The 16,214-nt window shown below is 52.9% G+C and overlaps 1 protein-coding gene across 3 annotated transcripts in view; it reads left to right on the top strand.

Moving 5' to 3' along the window:
* The window catches only part of LOC127570068 (glutamate receptor 1-like), a 126,619-nt gene that overhangs the window by 26,639 nt on the left and 83,766 nt on the right, over window positions 1-16,214 (top strand). For all 3 annotated transcript variants that reach the window (XM_052015320.1, XM_052015319.1, XM_052015321.1), the window contains 4 exons: window positions 804-908; window positions 5,397-5,507; window positions 7,932-8,138; window positions 9,414-9,784. In XM_052015320.1, the coding sequence (XP_051871280.1) occupies window positions 804-908; window positions 5,397-5,507; window positions 7,932-8,138; window positions 9,414-9,784 (794 nt within the window). The remainder of the gene's footprint in view (window positions 1-803; window positions 909-5,396; window positions 5,508-7,931; window positions 8,139-9,413; window positions 9,785-16,214) is intronic.

Genomic DNA, 16,214 nt, shown 5'->3' with positions numbered 1-16,214 from the left:
AATTCCATGTTTTATTTTGCCTGTATAGTTGCAAAGAATGAACTGAGAATAATACAATACATTTCTTTTTGAACAAACAAAAGATATGGGTTAGACACAGGGTGAAGCTCCCTCCTCACCGTCCTGTCACACACTCCCAGGGTCAGACACAGGGTGAGGCTCCCTCCGCACTGTCCCGTCACACACTCCCAGGGTCAGACACAGGGTGAAGCTCCCTCCACACCGTCCCGTCACGCACTCCCAGGGTCAGACACAGGGTGAAGCTCCCTCCGCACCATCCCGTCGCACACTCCCAGGGTCAGACATAGGGTGAAGCTCCCTCCACACTGTCCCGTCACACACTCCCGGGGTCAGACACAGAGTGAAGCTCCCTCCGCACCGTCCCGTCACACACTCCCGGGGTCAGACACAGGGTGAAGCTCCCTCCGCACCATCCCGTCACACACTCCCAGGGTCAGACATAGGGTGAAGCTCCCTCCACACTGTCCCGTCACACACTCCCGGGGTCAGACACAGAGTGAAGCTCCCCCCGCACCGTCCCGTCACACACTCCCGGGGTCAGACACAGAGTGAAGCTCCCTCCGCACCGTCCCGTCACACACTCCCGGGGTCAGACACAGGGTGAAGCTCCCTCCGCACCGTCCTGTCACACACTCCCGGGGTCAGACACAGGGGGAAGCTCCCTCTACGCATTTGGCAGAATGAAAACGACATGACCCACCTCACGTCTGGGCTCCGTCCTGGGGATCAGGTGTGAGCTGTAGCTCTGAGCTCAGACCAGCTTGTGTTGTGTGTCCCGGCAGGTTCGCAGTGAGGGTCTGACTGGAAACATTCAGTTCAATGAATTTGGCCATCGAACCAACTACACTGTCAGTGTGCTGGAGCTAAAGACCGATGGGATGAGGAAGGTAAGCACAGCGATGGTGGCCGATCCGCTCGCCCAGCCCACCGCCCCCCGCCCAAGACCCCCCCCCCCCCCGAGCCCCATCCCAACCCCCAGCTCACCCACACCCTGCCCCCCCGAGCCCCATCCCAACCCCCAGCTCACCCACACCCTGCCCCCCCGAGCTCCATCCCAACCCCCAGCCCACCCACACCCTGCCCCCCCGAGCCCCATCCCAACCCCTAGCCCACCCACACCCTGCCCCCCCGAGCTCCATCCCAACCCCCAGCTCACCGACACTCTGCCCCCCAGGCCCACCCAACCCCCAGCTCACCCACACCCTGAACCCCCTCGAGCCCCATCCCGAGCCCCATCCCGAGCCCCAGCTCACCCACACCCTGAACCCCCCCCGAACCCCATCCCAACCCCTAGCCCACCCACACCCTGCCCCCCCGAGCTCCATCCCAACCCCCAGCTCACCGACACTCTGCCCCCCAGGCCCACCCAACCCCCAGCTCACCCACACCCTGAACCCCCTCGAGCCCCATCCCGAGCCCCATCCCAACCCCCAGCCCACCGACACCCTGAACCCCCTCGAGCCCCATCCCAACCCCTAGCCCACCCACACCCTGCCCCCCCGAGCCCCATCCCAACCCCCAGCTCACCGACACTCTGCCCCCCAGGCCCACCCAACCCCCAGCCCACCCACACCCTGAACCCCCCCCCCCCCCCGAGCCCCATCCCAACCCCCAGCTCACCGACACCCTGCCCCCCCAGGCCCACCCAACCCTCAGCTCACCCACACCCTGACCCCCCCCCCCCGAGCCCCATCCCGAGCCCCATCCCAACCCCCAGCTCACCCACACCCTGCCCCCCCGAGCCCCCTACCCCTGCCAAGCCCCATCCCGAGCCCCAGCTCAATCACACCCTGAACCCCCCCCCCCGAGCCCCATCCCAAGCTGCAGCCCACCCCACACCCTGAGCCCCCCCCGAGCCCCAGCCCACCCCACACCCTGTCCTGCCCGAGCCCCAGCCCCAGCCCATCCCACACCCTGCCCCCCCCAAGCCCCTGCCTACCGTCACCCTCCCCCCGACCCCCCAAGCCCCACCACCACCACCCTGAGTGTTAGGTCAGTGGGGTTGAGGATATGTGGGGGGGAGGGGAATTGTGTCCGTGGGGTTGGGTATGGAGTGGGACAGTACAGAAACAGGCCCTTAGGCCCACCATGTCCATGTTCACCATCATGGACTTACCCCATTTACCTGCACTTGGTCCGTATGCTACAGCTCAGTGATTCAAGTGCTCATCCAGACACCCCTTCAATGTTGTGAGAGTCTCTCCCACCCGCTCCCACCACCCCTCAGGCAGTGTGTTCCCAATTCCAATTTTGTACGCTTCAGTCAGGTTCCCCCAACTGTCCTCTGCTCTGTCCTCTGGTCCAGGGAAAACAACCCCAGTCTCTCCTTGTAACGGAACCACTCCATCCCAGGCAACATCCTGGTGAGTCTCCTCTGCACCCTCTCCAGTGCAGTCACATCCTTCCTGTAGTGTGCTGACCAGAACTGCACGCACTGCTCCAGCTGTGGCCTACCAGGTTTTATGAAGTTGTACCATAACCTCCCTGCTCATGTATTCCATGCCCCAGCTAACGAAGGCGAGTATGCTTACAACCCACGCTGCCACCTTCAGGGATCCTTGGACATTCTGTCTTTTCCTCCATATTCCATCTGGTCCTCCGATTCATTGTGTTGAAGATCTCCTTATTTGCAAGATGCATCACCTCACATTTCTCTGGAGTAAATTCCATCTGCTGTTGTCCTGTCCAACTTACCAACTTCCGGATCTCAACCTATAAACTAAGACCTTCTCTTCCCTGTCAACAGCACGATTGTCATGTTTCCTGCAAACTTACGAATCAAACCTCCCTCATTCACGTCCAAGTCATCAACAGACAGCAGGAGGTCCCCATGGTACACCACCGGTCACTGGCTGCCAATAGTTTAAAGAAAACCCTCTGTCTCCTATTACCAAGCTAATTTCAGATCCAACTTGCCAGTTTGCCCTGGATACCAAGGGCTGTACCCTTTTGGACCAGTCTCCCAAGTGAACCTCGTCGGAGGCCTGACTGAAGTCCATGTAGACTGCTCAAGCACACTGTTGTCGTCAACACCGGCACATTCTGGCCTTTAATTACCTGACATCTTTCTAGCTATCCTTGTCATCTGGCACCTGACCTGTGGCCAGTGAAGGTTTGAGACTCCATCAGGCCTTGGGAATTAATCCAACAAATCTAATTCCTCCCCAGTGCTAATTTGTTGCAGAATTCTAGTGACCCCTCCTCAAATTGTCCAGCTTCACTGGAGGAATGTTGGGTCGGTGGGGGTGGGGAGTAGGTGGGTTGGTGGGGGTGGGTCGGTGGGGGTGGGGAGTAGGTGGGTCGGTGGGGGTGGGATGGGTCAGTGGGGAGGGGATTCGGAGTGACGGCAGGGGCGGGGGAGGGTTGGGGGTGGGGTTGGGTTGGCAGGGGTGGGGGAGGGTCGGAGTGAGTGAATCCCTTGATGACAATAAAAAGATTAAGAATACTGAAGAGGGAAATCAGGAGGACAAGGAGAGGGTATGAGATAGATATGACAGGCAAGCTTAAGGAAAATCCCGAGGTTCTACAGATATATTGGGATTAAGAGGGTGGCCAGTGAGAGAGTAGGTTCCCTTGGAGATCAGCAGGGCCGCCTCTGTCTCAAGCCACAGGAGATGGGTGGGATTTTTAATGAATATTTCTCCTCTGTGTTTACTGAGGAGAAAATTATGGTTGCTCAAGGGATGAGGGAAACAAGAGGAGATATTTTGGAGAACATTTATATTACCAGGGAGGGGGTATTTGCAGCCTTACAGCACATTAAGGTGGATAAATCCCCAGGGCCTGATCGAGTGCATCCTCGGACTTTATGGGAGGTGAAAGAAGAAATTCTGGAGGCCCTTGTGGAGATATTCGCTTCATCATTAACCACTGGTGAAGATCCCAAAGACTGGAAGGTGGCTAATGTCATTCCGTTGTTTAAGAAGGGTCACAAGGACAATCCAGGGAACTACAGGCCGGTCAGCCTGACATCAGTAGTGAGGAAGTTACTGGAGGGAATTCTGAGGGACAGGATCTACCAGCATTTGGATAGAGTCTGATCAGGAGGAGTCAGCATGGCTTTGTGCACGGAAACTTGTGCTTGACGAACTTTTTCAACTTTTTTGAAGAGGTAATCAAAAAGATAGATGAGGGTAGGGCAGTGGATATTGTCTATTTGGACTTTAGCAAGGCCAAATAGACAACTGGTCTGGAAGGTTAGGTCCCTTGGAATCCAGCGAGAGCTCGTTAGGTGGATTCAAAATTGGCTTGGAGGTAGGAAGCAGAGGGTGGTGGTTGAAGGTTGTTTCTCGGTATGGGGGCCGGTGACCAGTGGTGTGTCGCAGGGGTCGGTGTTGGGCCCATGTCATTCATTATTTATATAAATGTTTTGGATGTGAATGCACAAGGTTTGATCAGTAAGTTTGTGGATGACACAAAATTAGGTGTTGTTGATAGTGAAGGAGGTTATTGCAGATTACAGGGGGATCCTGATCAGTTAGGGAAATGGGCCGAGGAGTGGCAAATGAACTTCAGTGCAGAGGAGTGTGAAGTGATGCAATTGAGAAAGTCAAACCAGTGTAGGGCTTGTACTGTGAATGTTAGGGGACTAGGGAGTGTAATGGAACAGAGGGACCTAGGAGTACAAGTGCATAGTTTGTTGAAAGCGGCGTCACAGGTAGACAGGGTGGTGAAAAAGGCGTTTAGCACGCTGGCCTTCATCAGTCAGGGCATTGAGTACAGGAGTTGGGACATTATGTTGCAGATTGTACAAGGTGTTGGTGAGGCCGCACTTGGGGCACTGTCTACAGTTTTGGTCGCCCTGTTATAGGAAAGACATGGTTAAACTGGAGAGAGTGCAGAGAAGATTTACGAGGATGTTGCCAGGACTCGAGGGCCTGAGTTTATTCCTTGGAACATAAGAGAGTGAGGGACGACCTTATAGAAATGATTAAAATTATGAGAGGCATAGATAAAGTGGACAGTCTTTTCCCCAGGGTAGGAGAGTTCAAAACTAGGGGGCATAGGTTTAGGGTGAGAGGGGAAAGATTTAAAAGGGACCCGAGGGGCAACTTCTTCAACCGGAGGGTGGTGAGTAGATCTGTAGAGAGCAGCTTGCAACGAGTTGCCATGTTCCGGCACCATCTTGCATCCGTATATGGAACGAGCTGCCAGAGGAAGTGGGTGAGGCGGGTACAATGGTATCATTTAAGAAGCACTTGGATAGGTACATGGAGGGGTGGGGCTTAGAGGAATATGGGCTAAATTCAGGAAATTGGGACTAGCTGGGTGGGCACCGTGGGCGGCATGGACTGGTTGGGCCGAAGGGCCTGTATCCGTGCTGTATTGCTCTGTGATTCTATGACCAGTCTCTCTGTAAATGTCGGGTTTTATAGATCGGTTATTGGAACGAAGATGACAAATTTGTCGCAACCACCGGTGAACTTCACGTCAGCAACGACACGAGTGGTATTCAGAACCAGACCTACATTGTCACCACAATATTGGTAAGTGAAGCCTTTGTATCAATGTGTAGCACCTGGACCATCCCCCAACAATGTATGGGCCACCCGTGGTCAGCCTAGATCCCATGCTGGGCCACAATGAGTTGAGGGACTGAGTGTTCTCTGCTGACCAGTCACTTTATGCCTTTCTGCTGCTTAGTAAACAGGTGCACCATTGATCGTCTGCAGCTCACAGCCGTAGCCACACAGTGCTGGGCGGAGATGGTCAGAATGCACACCCTTCCCTCCCTCAGTTCTGCTCAGAGGCTGCGATACATTTATCCGGGCCTGGAGATTGATCCCCATCCCTTGCTCAATCCCCTCTCTCGAGTCCACTACCAGTGACTCTCCTGATGCAGAGTTGCCCACCCTTCTGCCTCTCCCCACTCTCCAACCCTTTCACTTCCCATACTTATCGAAAACCTCGGGCCTTCCCTGATTTTCCTGCCAGGATTTCCCTGCACCCTATGCCTTCCCTACCCCACCCTGCACCTTCTGTTCCCTCATGGCTTTCGGTGTTTTTGGAGACCTGGACCTTCCCTTTTCCTTTCTCCTGTCCTTTACATTCTGTGGATGAGGCTGGGATTGGGATCTGGCCCGTTCCTCAGTGGGAACTGATCCCTTAACACGCCCATGCCACCCCACTGCTCTGACACTATTATCTTCATGTATCTGTCTCCAGCCCACGTATGGTCAACCGTACCTCAGCCTTGCCCAATTTCGGACTTTTGCTCCTGATATTCAGCCTTCTCCATAACTGTGCTAAATCTGGCTGAATTATGATCAGTGTCCACAGTATGCTCCCCCTCTGCCAACTCTGCTACTGGCCCAGCTTCAGTAATTGGCTGCCGCCCCTCTCCAACTGCTCTGCTTGAGAAAGTTCTGGTGAATGCCTATAGCGAGCTCTGCAGCCCCCCCCCCCACCCCCCGGTACAGTCCCACCATATGTTTGGTCATTGAAATCCACAGCTTGTTCTACATCAGAGCATTTCCCACATGTTTGCTTCCCTGCCTCCCTCTCTACCTCTCCCGTGATGTGAGGCCCCTCTCTGTTCCCTGCTGCACCCCAAGCTGTAGAGGCACAGGAACAGGCACTTTGGCCTCACCATCGGAAGACCCTGTTACCAGGAAGGCTCAGTGCCACTCCTGCCCTTAAAGCCTATTCCATTAGTGGCCTTTCTGTTGTCTGCCCAGGGTCATTAAACACAATGGGGAATAAAACAAGAGAGGTTGTTGCAGTGGTGCTCACCAAAGATCAACGAATGAGGCCACTGGATGGGGGCGATGGTGAGCAGAAACATGCTGGGCCGAAGGGCCTGTTTCTGTGCTGTAGGGCCTGTTCCCGGCATCCCATCACCCACTTCTCTCACAGCACCTTCCCGTGGAAGCACAGGAGGTCCGGTCCGGTCCTCCCACCACCCAGGGGCCCAACGTTCCTGCCAGGTGAGGTAGGGATTCACTCCTACTCCCTCCTACCCAGTGCACAGCACTCGAGGCTCACCATGTGGTAACCACAGCCTGGAAACCAGCTGCAGGCTGGGCCATCACCCCACTGAGAACCTGCACTCAGTCCACAGGAGTGACTCTGAGGGGAGTTCCTGACACTCCCCCTCCCCCTCCCCCTCCCCCCTCCCCCCCCCCTCCCCCTCCCCCTCCCCCCTCCCCCCCCCCCCCCTCCCCTTACCCCCCCTCCCCCCCCCTCCCCCTCCTCCCCCCCCTCCCCCTCCCCCTCCCCCCCCTTCTGTCTGTGCCCTCCTGCTCTAAATGTTCTATCATGACCAAGAGTAAGCTTGAGGAACTCCTCATCATCCACCGGGAACGTTGACCCTTGCATTTCTCCAGCTTCAGGTACCTTGCTCTATCGGTATCCCCTGTGGTATTGTCCTCTCCCCAGTGACACAGCCTGATCTGCCAGCCAGGCCCCACAGACCCACATTTCACAGCTTTTACATTCCCTTGCTCATGCCCTCTCCATAATCATCCACATTAACCCATCAACTGGATGAGATCTGTCCAGCCTCTCAGCCTGGGTTGTGGACTGCAGTCCCAGGATGGGGTCTCACTCCTGGGTGTTGTGGGGTGACTGAGGGCCCTGGGTTCAGAGCTTCACTTCACAGAGCCGGCTGTGGAGGAAACTGCGGAGGTGGTGGGAGAAGGTGGCTCACTGGCCCCCGGCTGAGGGGACTGTGTGGTGCCAGGGTGCTGGGTGGGGAGTGGGAGTAAGGTGGGTACAGTCACCCCCGCCCCTCACTGACCCTGTGATTGGATGGATACAGCTCTGCCCCATTGTCTGAGCTCTGTGATTGGATGGATATGGCCCCGCCCCATTGACTGAGCACTGTGATTGGATGGATACGGCCCCGCCCCATTGACTGTGATTGGATGGATACGGCCCCGCCCCATTGACTGAGCTCTGTGACTTTGCAGGAGCCCCCATACGTGATGCTGAAGAAGAACCAGGAGCAGCTGGAGGGGAACGATAAGTACGAGGGTTACTGCGTGGAGCTGGCAGCAGAGATTGCCAAACACGTGGGCTTCAAGTACAAACTGGCCATTGTGGCAGATGGGAAGTACGGAGCCAGGGATCCCGAGAGCAAAGTGTGGAACGGGATGGTCGGGGAGCTCGTGTATTCAGTGAGTGTCCTGTGTTGGTGAGAGCTCAGTGATGCTTCGCACATCTTGGCTAATGGCAGGCAGGTTCTGAATGTCTCACTCAATCCGAACAACAGAAGGTCCCAATAAACATCCCCCAGTGACAGCAGACCGTCTCCGGGCAACTGCTGTCTTGATGAGACCGAGCAGACCAGTGGTGTCCCACAGGGATCAGTGATGGGAAATGTACAAATGATTTAGACAAAGATGTGGCTGGGCTGATTGGTAAGTTTGCAGTCAACATGAAAATTGTCAGAGATATGGACAGTGAGGAAGGTCATCAAAGGATTTAGCGGGACACAGCTTGGTTGAAATTTGGGCGGAGAAATGGCAGATGAAGTTTAGTCTGGGCAAGTGTGAGGTGTTGCACTTTGGGAGGTCAAATCTAAGAGGAGCATTGATGTACAGGGCCTACCTTAGAGCCTCAAACGCCTCTATCGTATCTGCCTCCACCACCACCCCAGGCAGCACATTCCAGGCTCCCACTGCTCTCTGTGTAAAATACATCTCCTTTGAATTTCCCCCTCTCACCTTAAGTACATGCCCTTTGGTATTAGACATTTCGACCCTGGGGGAAAAGATACCAGCTGTCTACTCTATCTCTACCTCTCATAATCATATAAACCTCTATCAGGTCACCCCTCAGCCTCCGCTGTTCCAGAGAAAACAACCCAAGTTTGTCCAACCTCTCCACATAGCACATGCCCTCTAATCCAGGAAGCTTCCTGGTGAACCTCTCTGCACCCCCTCCAGAAGAGGTTTACCAGGATGCTGCCTGGTGGGGGCAGATACAATCGTGGCATTGAAGAGGCATTTGGACAGACACATGAACAGGCTGGGAATGGAGGGATACGGATCATGTGCAGACAGGTGGGATTAGTTTGAATTGGCATCATGGTCGGCACAGACATGATGGGCGGAAGGGCCTGTTCCTGTGCAGTATTGTCCATGTTCTCTGAGGGTAATACAGATCAGTGCCAGTGAGCCACCGATCTCTGACAGGAAGCATCTGTGTTCTGGCCCAGTGCCCCTCTGACCCCAGGAGCTGGCCAAGTCCTCTTTCCAGCCCAGTCAACATTCTGATGCAGAAGTCCAAGTGGCCATTGATGCACAGCATGATCCCAGGGAGAGCAGTGAGACTGTGAGCAGATGATATCGTTTACACGTGGCGGGGCTCTGGGGGGCTCACCTGGCATCACGAGGTGTACGTGAAGGGCTCAGGGGCTCCTGCTAACTCGCCGCATTGCTGTCTTTCAGAAAGCTGACATTGCGGTGGCCCCGTTAACCATCACCTTGGTCCGTGAGGAGGTCATCGACTTCTCCAAGCCTTTCATGAGTTTGGGGATCTCCATCATGATTAAGAAGCCACAGAAGTCCAAGCCTGGAGTCTTCTCCTTCCTGGACCCGTTGGCGTACGAGATCTGGATGTGCATCGTGTTTGCCTACATTGGTGTGAGTGTGGTACTGTTCCTGGTCAGTAGATTCAGTCCCTACGAGTGGCAGACAGAGGAGTACGAAGAGGGACCCGACACACAGAGTCTCGACCAGACCAACGAGTTTGGAATATTTAACAGTCTCTGGTTCTCCCTGGGTGCCTTCATGCAGCAAGGATGCGATATTTCACCAAGGTTGGTCACTTACACCTTCACCTTTGTGCACTTTCAGTTCCAATCTGATGCCGTGGTGCTGATTCCTTTGTTTGCTTTTTTAAAGTGGATGTTTTTATTATTCCAAAAAAGTCAATGGTTCAGAATGGGATGTTGGATTTCAGTTCAGGTAGTTGCTGTGTTCTGTGGATGGAAGTGAGCCACCGGTGTGAGGGACCCTCACTGGGCTACTTCTGGACCATTATGTACACTGTTCCAGTACCAGAAGGTGCCTGGAGCAAGTGTAGCACACAGCCCCTTTGGAGGGTTATCGTGCTTTGCTGCACAGACCCAGTGTAACAGGTGTATTCCAGTGCTCGGTTAACGCGTGTATAAATAATGCAGCATCGCACTGTGTCTTGGGCCTGAGGGAGTGTTCGGGTCTCGCCGGGCTTGGTATTTGAGAGGTGACGTGGTGTACGTCTCTGCGGTGTCTGCAGTGATGCTGTTTAACTAGGGGGTGACCAATGGGATGGTTGAGCCCTGGTAGAGAGTGAATCCAGGTGGGCAAGACCCACCCCGAGAGTATCCTGAGCGGTGTAGGGTTAAAGTCAGTCCGGAGTTGTGGAGACAGTTGGTCTCAGTCAGGAGTGTGAGTTCGGTGTCAGATTTACTGTGTGTCTGCTTCTCTTGGCCGGAGATGGGGTGTGGACCCCACCACTGATTTACTGTTCCAAGTGATCGAAGAATGACTGCAAGAAATGGCAGTCAGCAGACGCGTTTTCAAGCAGCATGCCAGAATTTTCTACGTCACCGCCAGAGTGTCAGAGTAACAATCTTCAAACCTCACACAGGAAGAGGCCATTTGGCCCATCAAGCTGGTGCTGGCTCGTGGACAGAGCCCTCCAATCCCTTCCCAAAGCCCTGTAGACTTCCCTTCAATCATTTCTGCACTTCCTTCTATAAGTTTCTCTTGAATCTGCCTCCGTCGACCTTTCTGACAGAACGCCCTGGATCACAACTCGCTGAAGGAAGGGAAATTCTCCCCATTAGTGATGGGTGAAGATCTGAATGTGCTCTGGCCACAGTCACAGGCGATGCAGTGATAGGTGGGTGACCAAGTTGTGATGGGGATCACAGTCTGCAAAGGGATGTCGTAGAGTTATAGAATGGTACAACATGGAAACAGGCCATTTGGCCCAACTCAACCAAGCTAACCATTGGGTATCTATTTATTGCCTTCTATCCCTGGGCAATTCAAGTGCTTATGTAGACACCCCTTAAATGCTGTCAGTGACTCTGCTTCTACCACTGTCTTCAGCAGTGTGGTCCAGGTCTCTGGGTGAAGATCCCCTCTAAATCTCTTCCCCCTAAATCTTATATCCTCTAATTTATCTGCCCCTGATATGGGAAAAGTTTCCTGCACTCTACCTTACCTATGCACCTCAATCATGATCCGACCTTAACCTCCGCTCCAGGGAGAACAGGCCCAGCCTCTCCAGTCGGTCCTCATCACTGACCTGCTCCATCCCAGGTACCGTCTGGTGAATGTCCTCTGCACCCTCTCCAACACTGTCACATCCTTCCTACAGTGTGGTGACCAGAACTGTACACAGCCCTGAGGCTGTGGCCTAACCAATGGTTTATGAAGTTGGAGTGTAACCTCCCTGCTCTTGGATTCAGTGCCCCGACCAATGAAAACTTGAATCCCGTATGCCTTCGTGACCATGTGACCTACAAACATTGCCACCTTCAAGGCTCCGTGGATGTACTACATCTAAGCCATTCATGTATATTACAAACAGCAAGGGTCCGCACCAATCCCTGTGGGACACCGCCAGTCACAGGCATCCAATCACAAAGCAACCCTCTACCATCATCCTCCATCTCCTATTACCAACCCAATGTTGCGTCCAGTTTGTCAACTTAAACATAGAACATAACAGCACAGTACAGGCCCTTCGGCCCACAATGTTGTGCCAACATTTTATACTGCTCTAAGATCTATCTAACCCTTCCCTCCCACATAGCCCTCCATTTCTCTATCATTCAGGTGCTTATCTAAGAGTCTCTTAAATGTCCCTAATGTATCTGCCCCCACAACCTCAGCCGGCAGTGCGTTCCACACACCCACCACTCTCTGTGTAAAAAAAACTTACCCCTGACATCTCCCTTATACCTTCCTCCAATCACCTTAAAATTATGCCCCTTCGTGTTAGCCATTGTCGCCCTGGGAAAAAGTCTCTGACTGTCCACTCGATCTATGCCTCTTATCATCTTGTACACCTCTATCAAGTCACCTCTCATCCTCCTCCTCTCCAAAGAGAAAAGCCCTAGATCACTCAACCTATCTTCATAAGACATGCTCTCCAATCCAGGCAGCATCCTGGTAAATCTCCTCTGCACCCTCTCTAAAGTCTCCACATCCTTTCTATAATGAGGCAACCAGAACTGAACACAATACTCCAAGTGTGGTCTAACCAGAGTTCTACAGAGCTGCAACATTACCTCACGGCTCTTGAACTCAGTACCCCAACTAATGAAGGCCAACACACCATACGCCTTCTTAACAACCCTATCGACCTGCGTGGCAACCTTGAGGGATCTGTGGTGGACCCCAAGATCCCTCTGTTCCTCCACACTGCTAAGAGTCCTGCCATTAACCTTGTATTCTGCCTTCAAATTCAATCTTCCAAAGTGTATCACTTCACACTTTTCTGGGTTGAACGCCATCTGCCACTTCTCAGCCCAGCTCTGCATCCTATCAATGTCCTGTTGTAACCTACAGCAACCTTCTACACTATCCACAACACCACCAACCTTTGTATCATCAGCAAACTTACTAACCCACCCTTCCACATCCTCATCCAAGTCATTTATAAAAATCACAAAGAGCAGGGGTCCCAGAACAGATCCCTGCGGAACACCACTGGTCACCGACCTCCAGGCAGAACATGCTCCATCTACAACCACCCTCTGTCTTCCATGGGTGAGCCAATACTGAATCCACAGCCAAGTTTCCCTGGATCCCATGCCTCCTGACTTTCTGAATGAAGCTTCCATAATTTTTCCAGTGTCTTCTCTACACTGACGTTAGGCTCACAGGTCAACAGTTACCAGGCTTTTCCCTGCTGCCTTTCTTGAAAAGGGGACCACACTTGTTGTTCTCTAGCCACCTGGCTCATCACTCAGGACTATAGAACATAGAACAGTACAGTACAGGAACAGGCCCTTTGGCCCATGATATATGTGCCAATTTAAACAGCACACCTCCCTCCACATGATCTATATCCCTCTCCACACTGCCTGTTCATCTGCCTGTCTAAATGACTCAAACATTGCCATTGTACCTGCTTCCATCACTTGTCCCATCAGCCCGTTTCAGGCACCCACCACTCATTGCGTAGAAAAACTTGTCTCGTAAATCTCCTTTAAACCTTCTCCCTCTCACCTCAAGATATCTTTATTAGTCACATGTACATTGAAACAGTGAAGTGCGTCTTTTTGCGTAGATTGTTCTGGGGGCAGCCCGCAAGTGTCGCCACGCTTCCAGCACCAACATAGCATGTCCACAACTTCCTAACCTGTACATGTTTGGAATGTGGGAGGAAACCGGAGCACCCAGACGAAACCCACGCAGATACAGGGAGAACTTACAAACTGCTGTCCTCTAGTATTTGACGTTTCTACCCTGGGAAAAAGACTGAGTATCTATCCATCTGTGCCTCTCGTATTTTTATAAACTTCTATCAGGTCACCCTGATGCTTCAAAGAATCCAAGTTTGTCCAATGTCTCCTTATAGGTAAAACCCTCCAGTTCCAGGCAACATCCTGCTGAACCTCTTCTGCACCCTCTCCAAACTCTCCGCATCCTTACTGTAATGGGGCGACCAGAACTGCACACCGTGCTCCAAGTGTGGCCTGACCAAAGTTTATACAGCTGGAACACAACTTCCCAACTCTTATACTCAGCACCCCGACCGATGATGCCAGTATGACGTACACCTTCTTTACCACTCTGTCTACTTGTGTTGTTACTTTGAGGGAGCTATGGACACACTCCAAGATCCCTCTGGACATCAATGCTCCTAAAAGTCCTGCCATTTACCTTACACTTTCCACTCGCATTTGACCTCCCGAAGTGCAACACCTCACATGTGTCCGGATTAAACTGCATCTGCCATTTCTCTGCCCACATTTCCAACAAATCCATATCCTGCTCTATCCTTTAAAAACTTTCCTCACTAACCACAACACCGCCAATTTTTCTGTCATCTGCAAGCTAACTTCAAGCTAATGAACCCACCTACATTTACTGTCTATGTCTTACGCCAGTTCAACTTCCAAAGTGCATCACTTCACACTTGTCTGAGTTAAACTCCATCTACCATTCCTTTGCCCATTTTGCCAGTTGATCCAGATCCTGCTGTAAGCTTAGACAACCTTCCTCACTGTGCACTACACCACCCATATTGGTGTCATCTACACACTTACTAATCATGCCACCTAAGTTTCATCCAAATCGTTAATATATATGACAAGCAACAGGGGACCCATCACCGATCCCTGCAGCACACCACTGGTCACAGGCCCCCAAGCTGAGAAGCTGTGAGATGCAGGGCTGTGGGACTCAGGGTGAGCTTTACTAAAGGAGAGAGAGGAACTGAGCCAGTGTCTACAGCAGTATTGGTGTTGGTTTATTATTGTCACTTGTACCGAGGTGCAGTGAAAATCTTGTCTTGCACACCGATCGTACGGGTCAATTCATTACACACTGAAGTTACATTGGGTTAGTACAGAGTGCCTTGAGGCAGTACAGGTAAAACAATAACAGTACAGAGTAAAGTGTCACAGCTACAGAGAAAGTGCAGTGCAATAAGGTGCAAGGTCACAACAAGGTAGATCGTGAGGTCAGAGTCCATCTCATCATATATGGGAGTGGCCGATTCTGAAACAGACTGAGAAGCAAGTTACGTGAAGCTGCAGAATTTGATGTTGGGTTCTGCCAGGCTGCAACGTACCAGACAGATGAGGTAGCGTTTCTGTGAGCTTGTCTAGGGTCTCACTGTAACAGTACAGGAGGCTACAGATCGATTGCGGGAAGTGGGAGTGGGATGAGGAATTAATGTGGGAGGTAACGGGAAGCTTGGGGTCACTCCTGCAGACTGAACACCGGTGGTCCTTAAAGTATTATCCAGTCACCCAAGTGACACGGTGTGAACATCGAATGCAGTGGACGAGATTGGAAGAAGTGCCAGTGAATCGCTGCTTCACCTGGGAGTGTTGGGTCCCTGAGTGGTGGGAAGGGAAGAGGTGAACAGACGGGTGTTACACCCCCTGAGGTTGTGTGCAGGAGTGCCACTTGAGGTGTCGTGGTTGGTAGGGATGGAAGAGTAGAAGGGAGATGGGGAAGGGGGGATGTGTCCGGTGTGGAGGCTTGTTGGAACCAGTGGAGGCTGTGGAGGATCATCTGTAAATGAGAAGGATGGGGGGTGAAAGGTGAGGACCAGGGGAACTTTGGGGAGGAGAGGGGGTGAGAATGCAGCTTTGGGCAATAGATGAATATGATCAGGGCTCTGTCCACCATGGGAGAGGGGAAGACATCATTCAGAAAGAAGGAAGAGATTTCAGAGGCACCTGTGTGAAAAGTCTCATTGTTGGAGCCAATTTGGCAGAGATGGATGAAGTGGGAATGGAATGGGGTCCGTACAGGAGGCAGGGTGGGAGGAAGTAGCTGAGAAAGTTGTGGGAGTTCCGTGAGCTTATAATGGATGTTGTTGCGAGCCCTGTGATGGAGATGGGGAGAGTCAGGGATGGACCAGGTTAAGGTGAAGGCAGGAGCCCCTGAGGTGGAGCCCTATGATGGAGATGGGGAGAGTCAGGTTGGACCAGGTTAAGGTGAGGGCACGGTGGGAACTGGCAGCAAAAGTGATGACATTTGACTTCTGTGTGAGTACAGGAAGCAGCACCGATGATTTTGTGGGGACACAGAGGCTGCAGATGCTGCAACACATACACTGCTGGAGGAAGTCAGCGGGTCGAGCAGCCTGTGTGGGAGGGGAGGAGTTGTCAATGTCTCAGTCCAACCCCTGCATCAGGACTGAGAGTGGAAGGTAGAGGTGGGCTGGTATAGAGAGGAGAGGGGGAGTGGTGAGACGGTGGGGGGGGGTGGGGGGGTGGGGGAGGTGATTAGTGGGCCGAGAGGGGTGGGGGTGAAGGATGGTGGGTAGATCCAACCGGGTGGGTGAGGGGGAGGGGAGGGGAGGAGAGGAGTTGGGCAGGTGGGTGATGGATGGAGGCAGGTGGGAGTGTCGAACTCGGTCGGAGAGAAGACTGAAAAGACCACTGTTCTCGTTCAATCTCTTTATTACTGGATCCGAGGAGAGGGCACCAAGCCAGGCACCTACGTCCCGGACTGGGTGGTCTCTGAGGTACATTGATCTACATACATTCTTATACTTTTTCAGAGATG

Source organism: Pristis pectinata, chromosome 4 (genome assembly GCF_009764475.1).
Source record: "Pristis pectinata isolate sPriPec2 chromosome 4, sPriPec2.1.pri, whole genome shotgun sequence".
Taxonomy (NCBI): domain Eukaryota; kingdom Metazoa; phylum Chordata; class Chondrichthyes; order Rhinopristiformes; family Pristidae; genus Pristis; species Pristis pectinata.
This window is presented reverse-complemented; position numbering and strand designations above follow the sequence as displayed.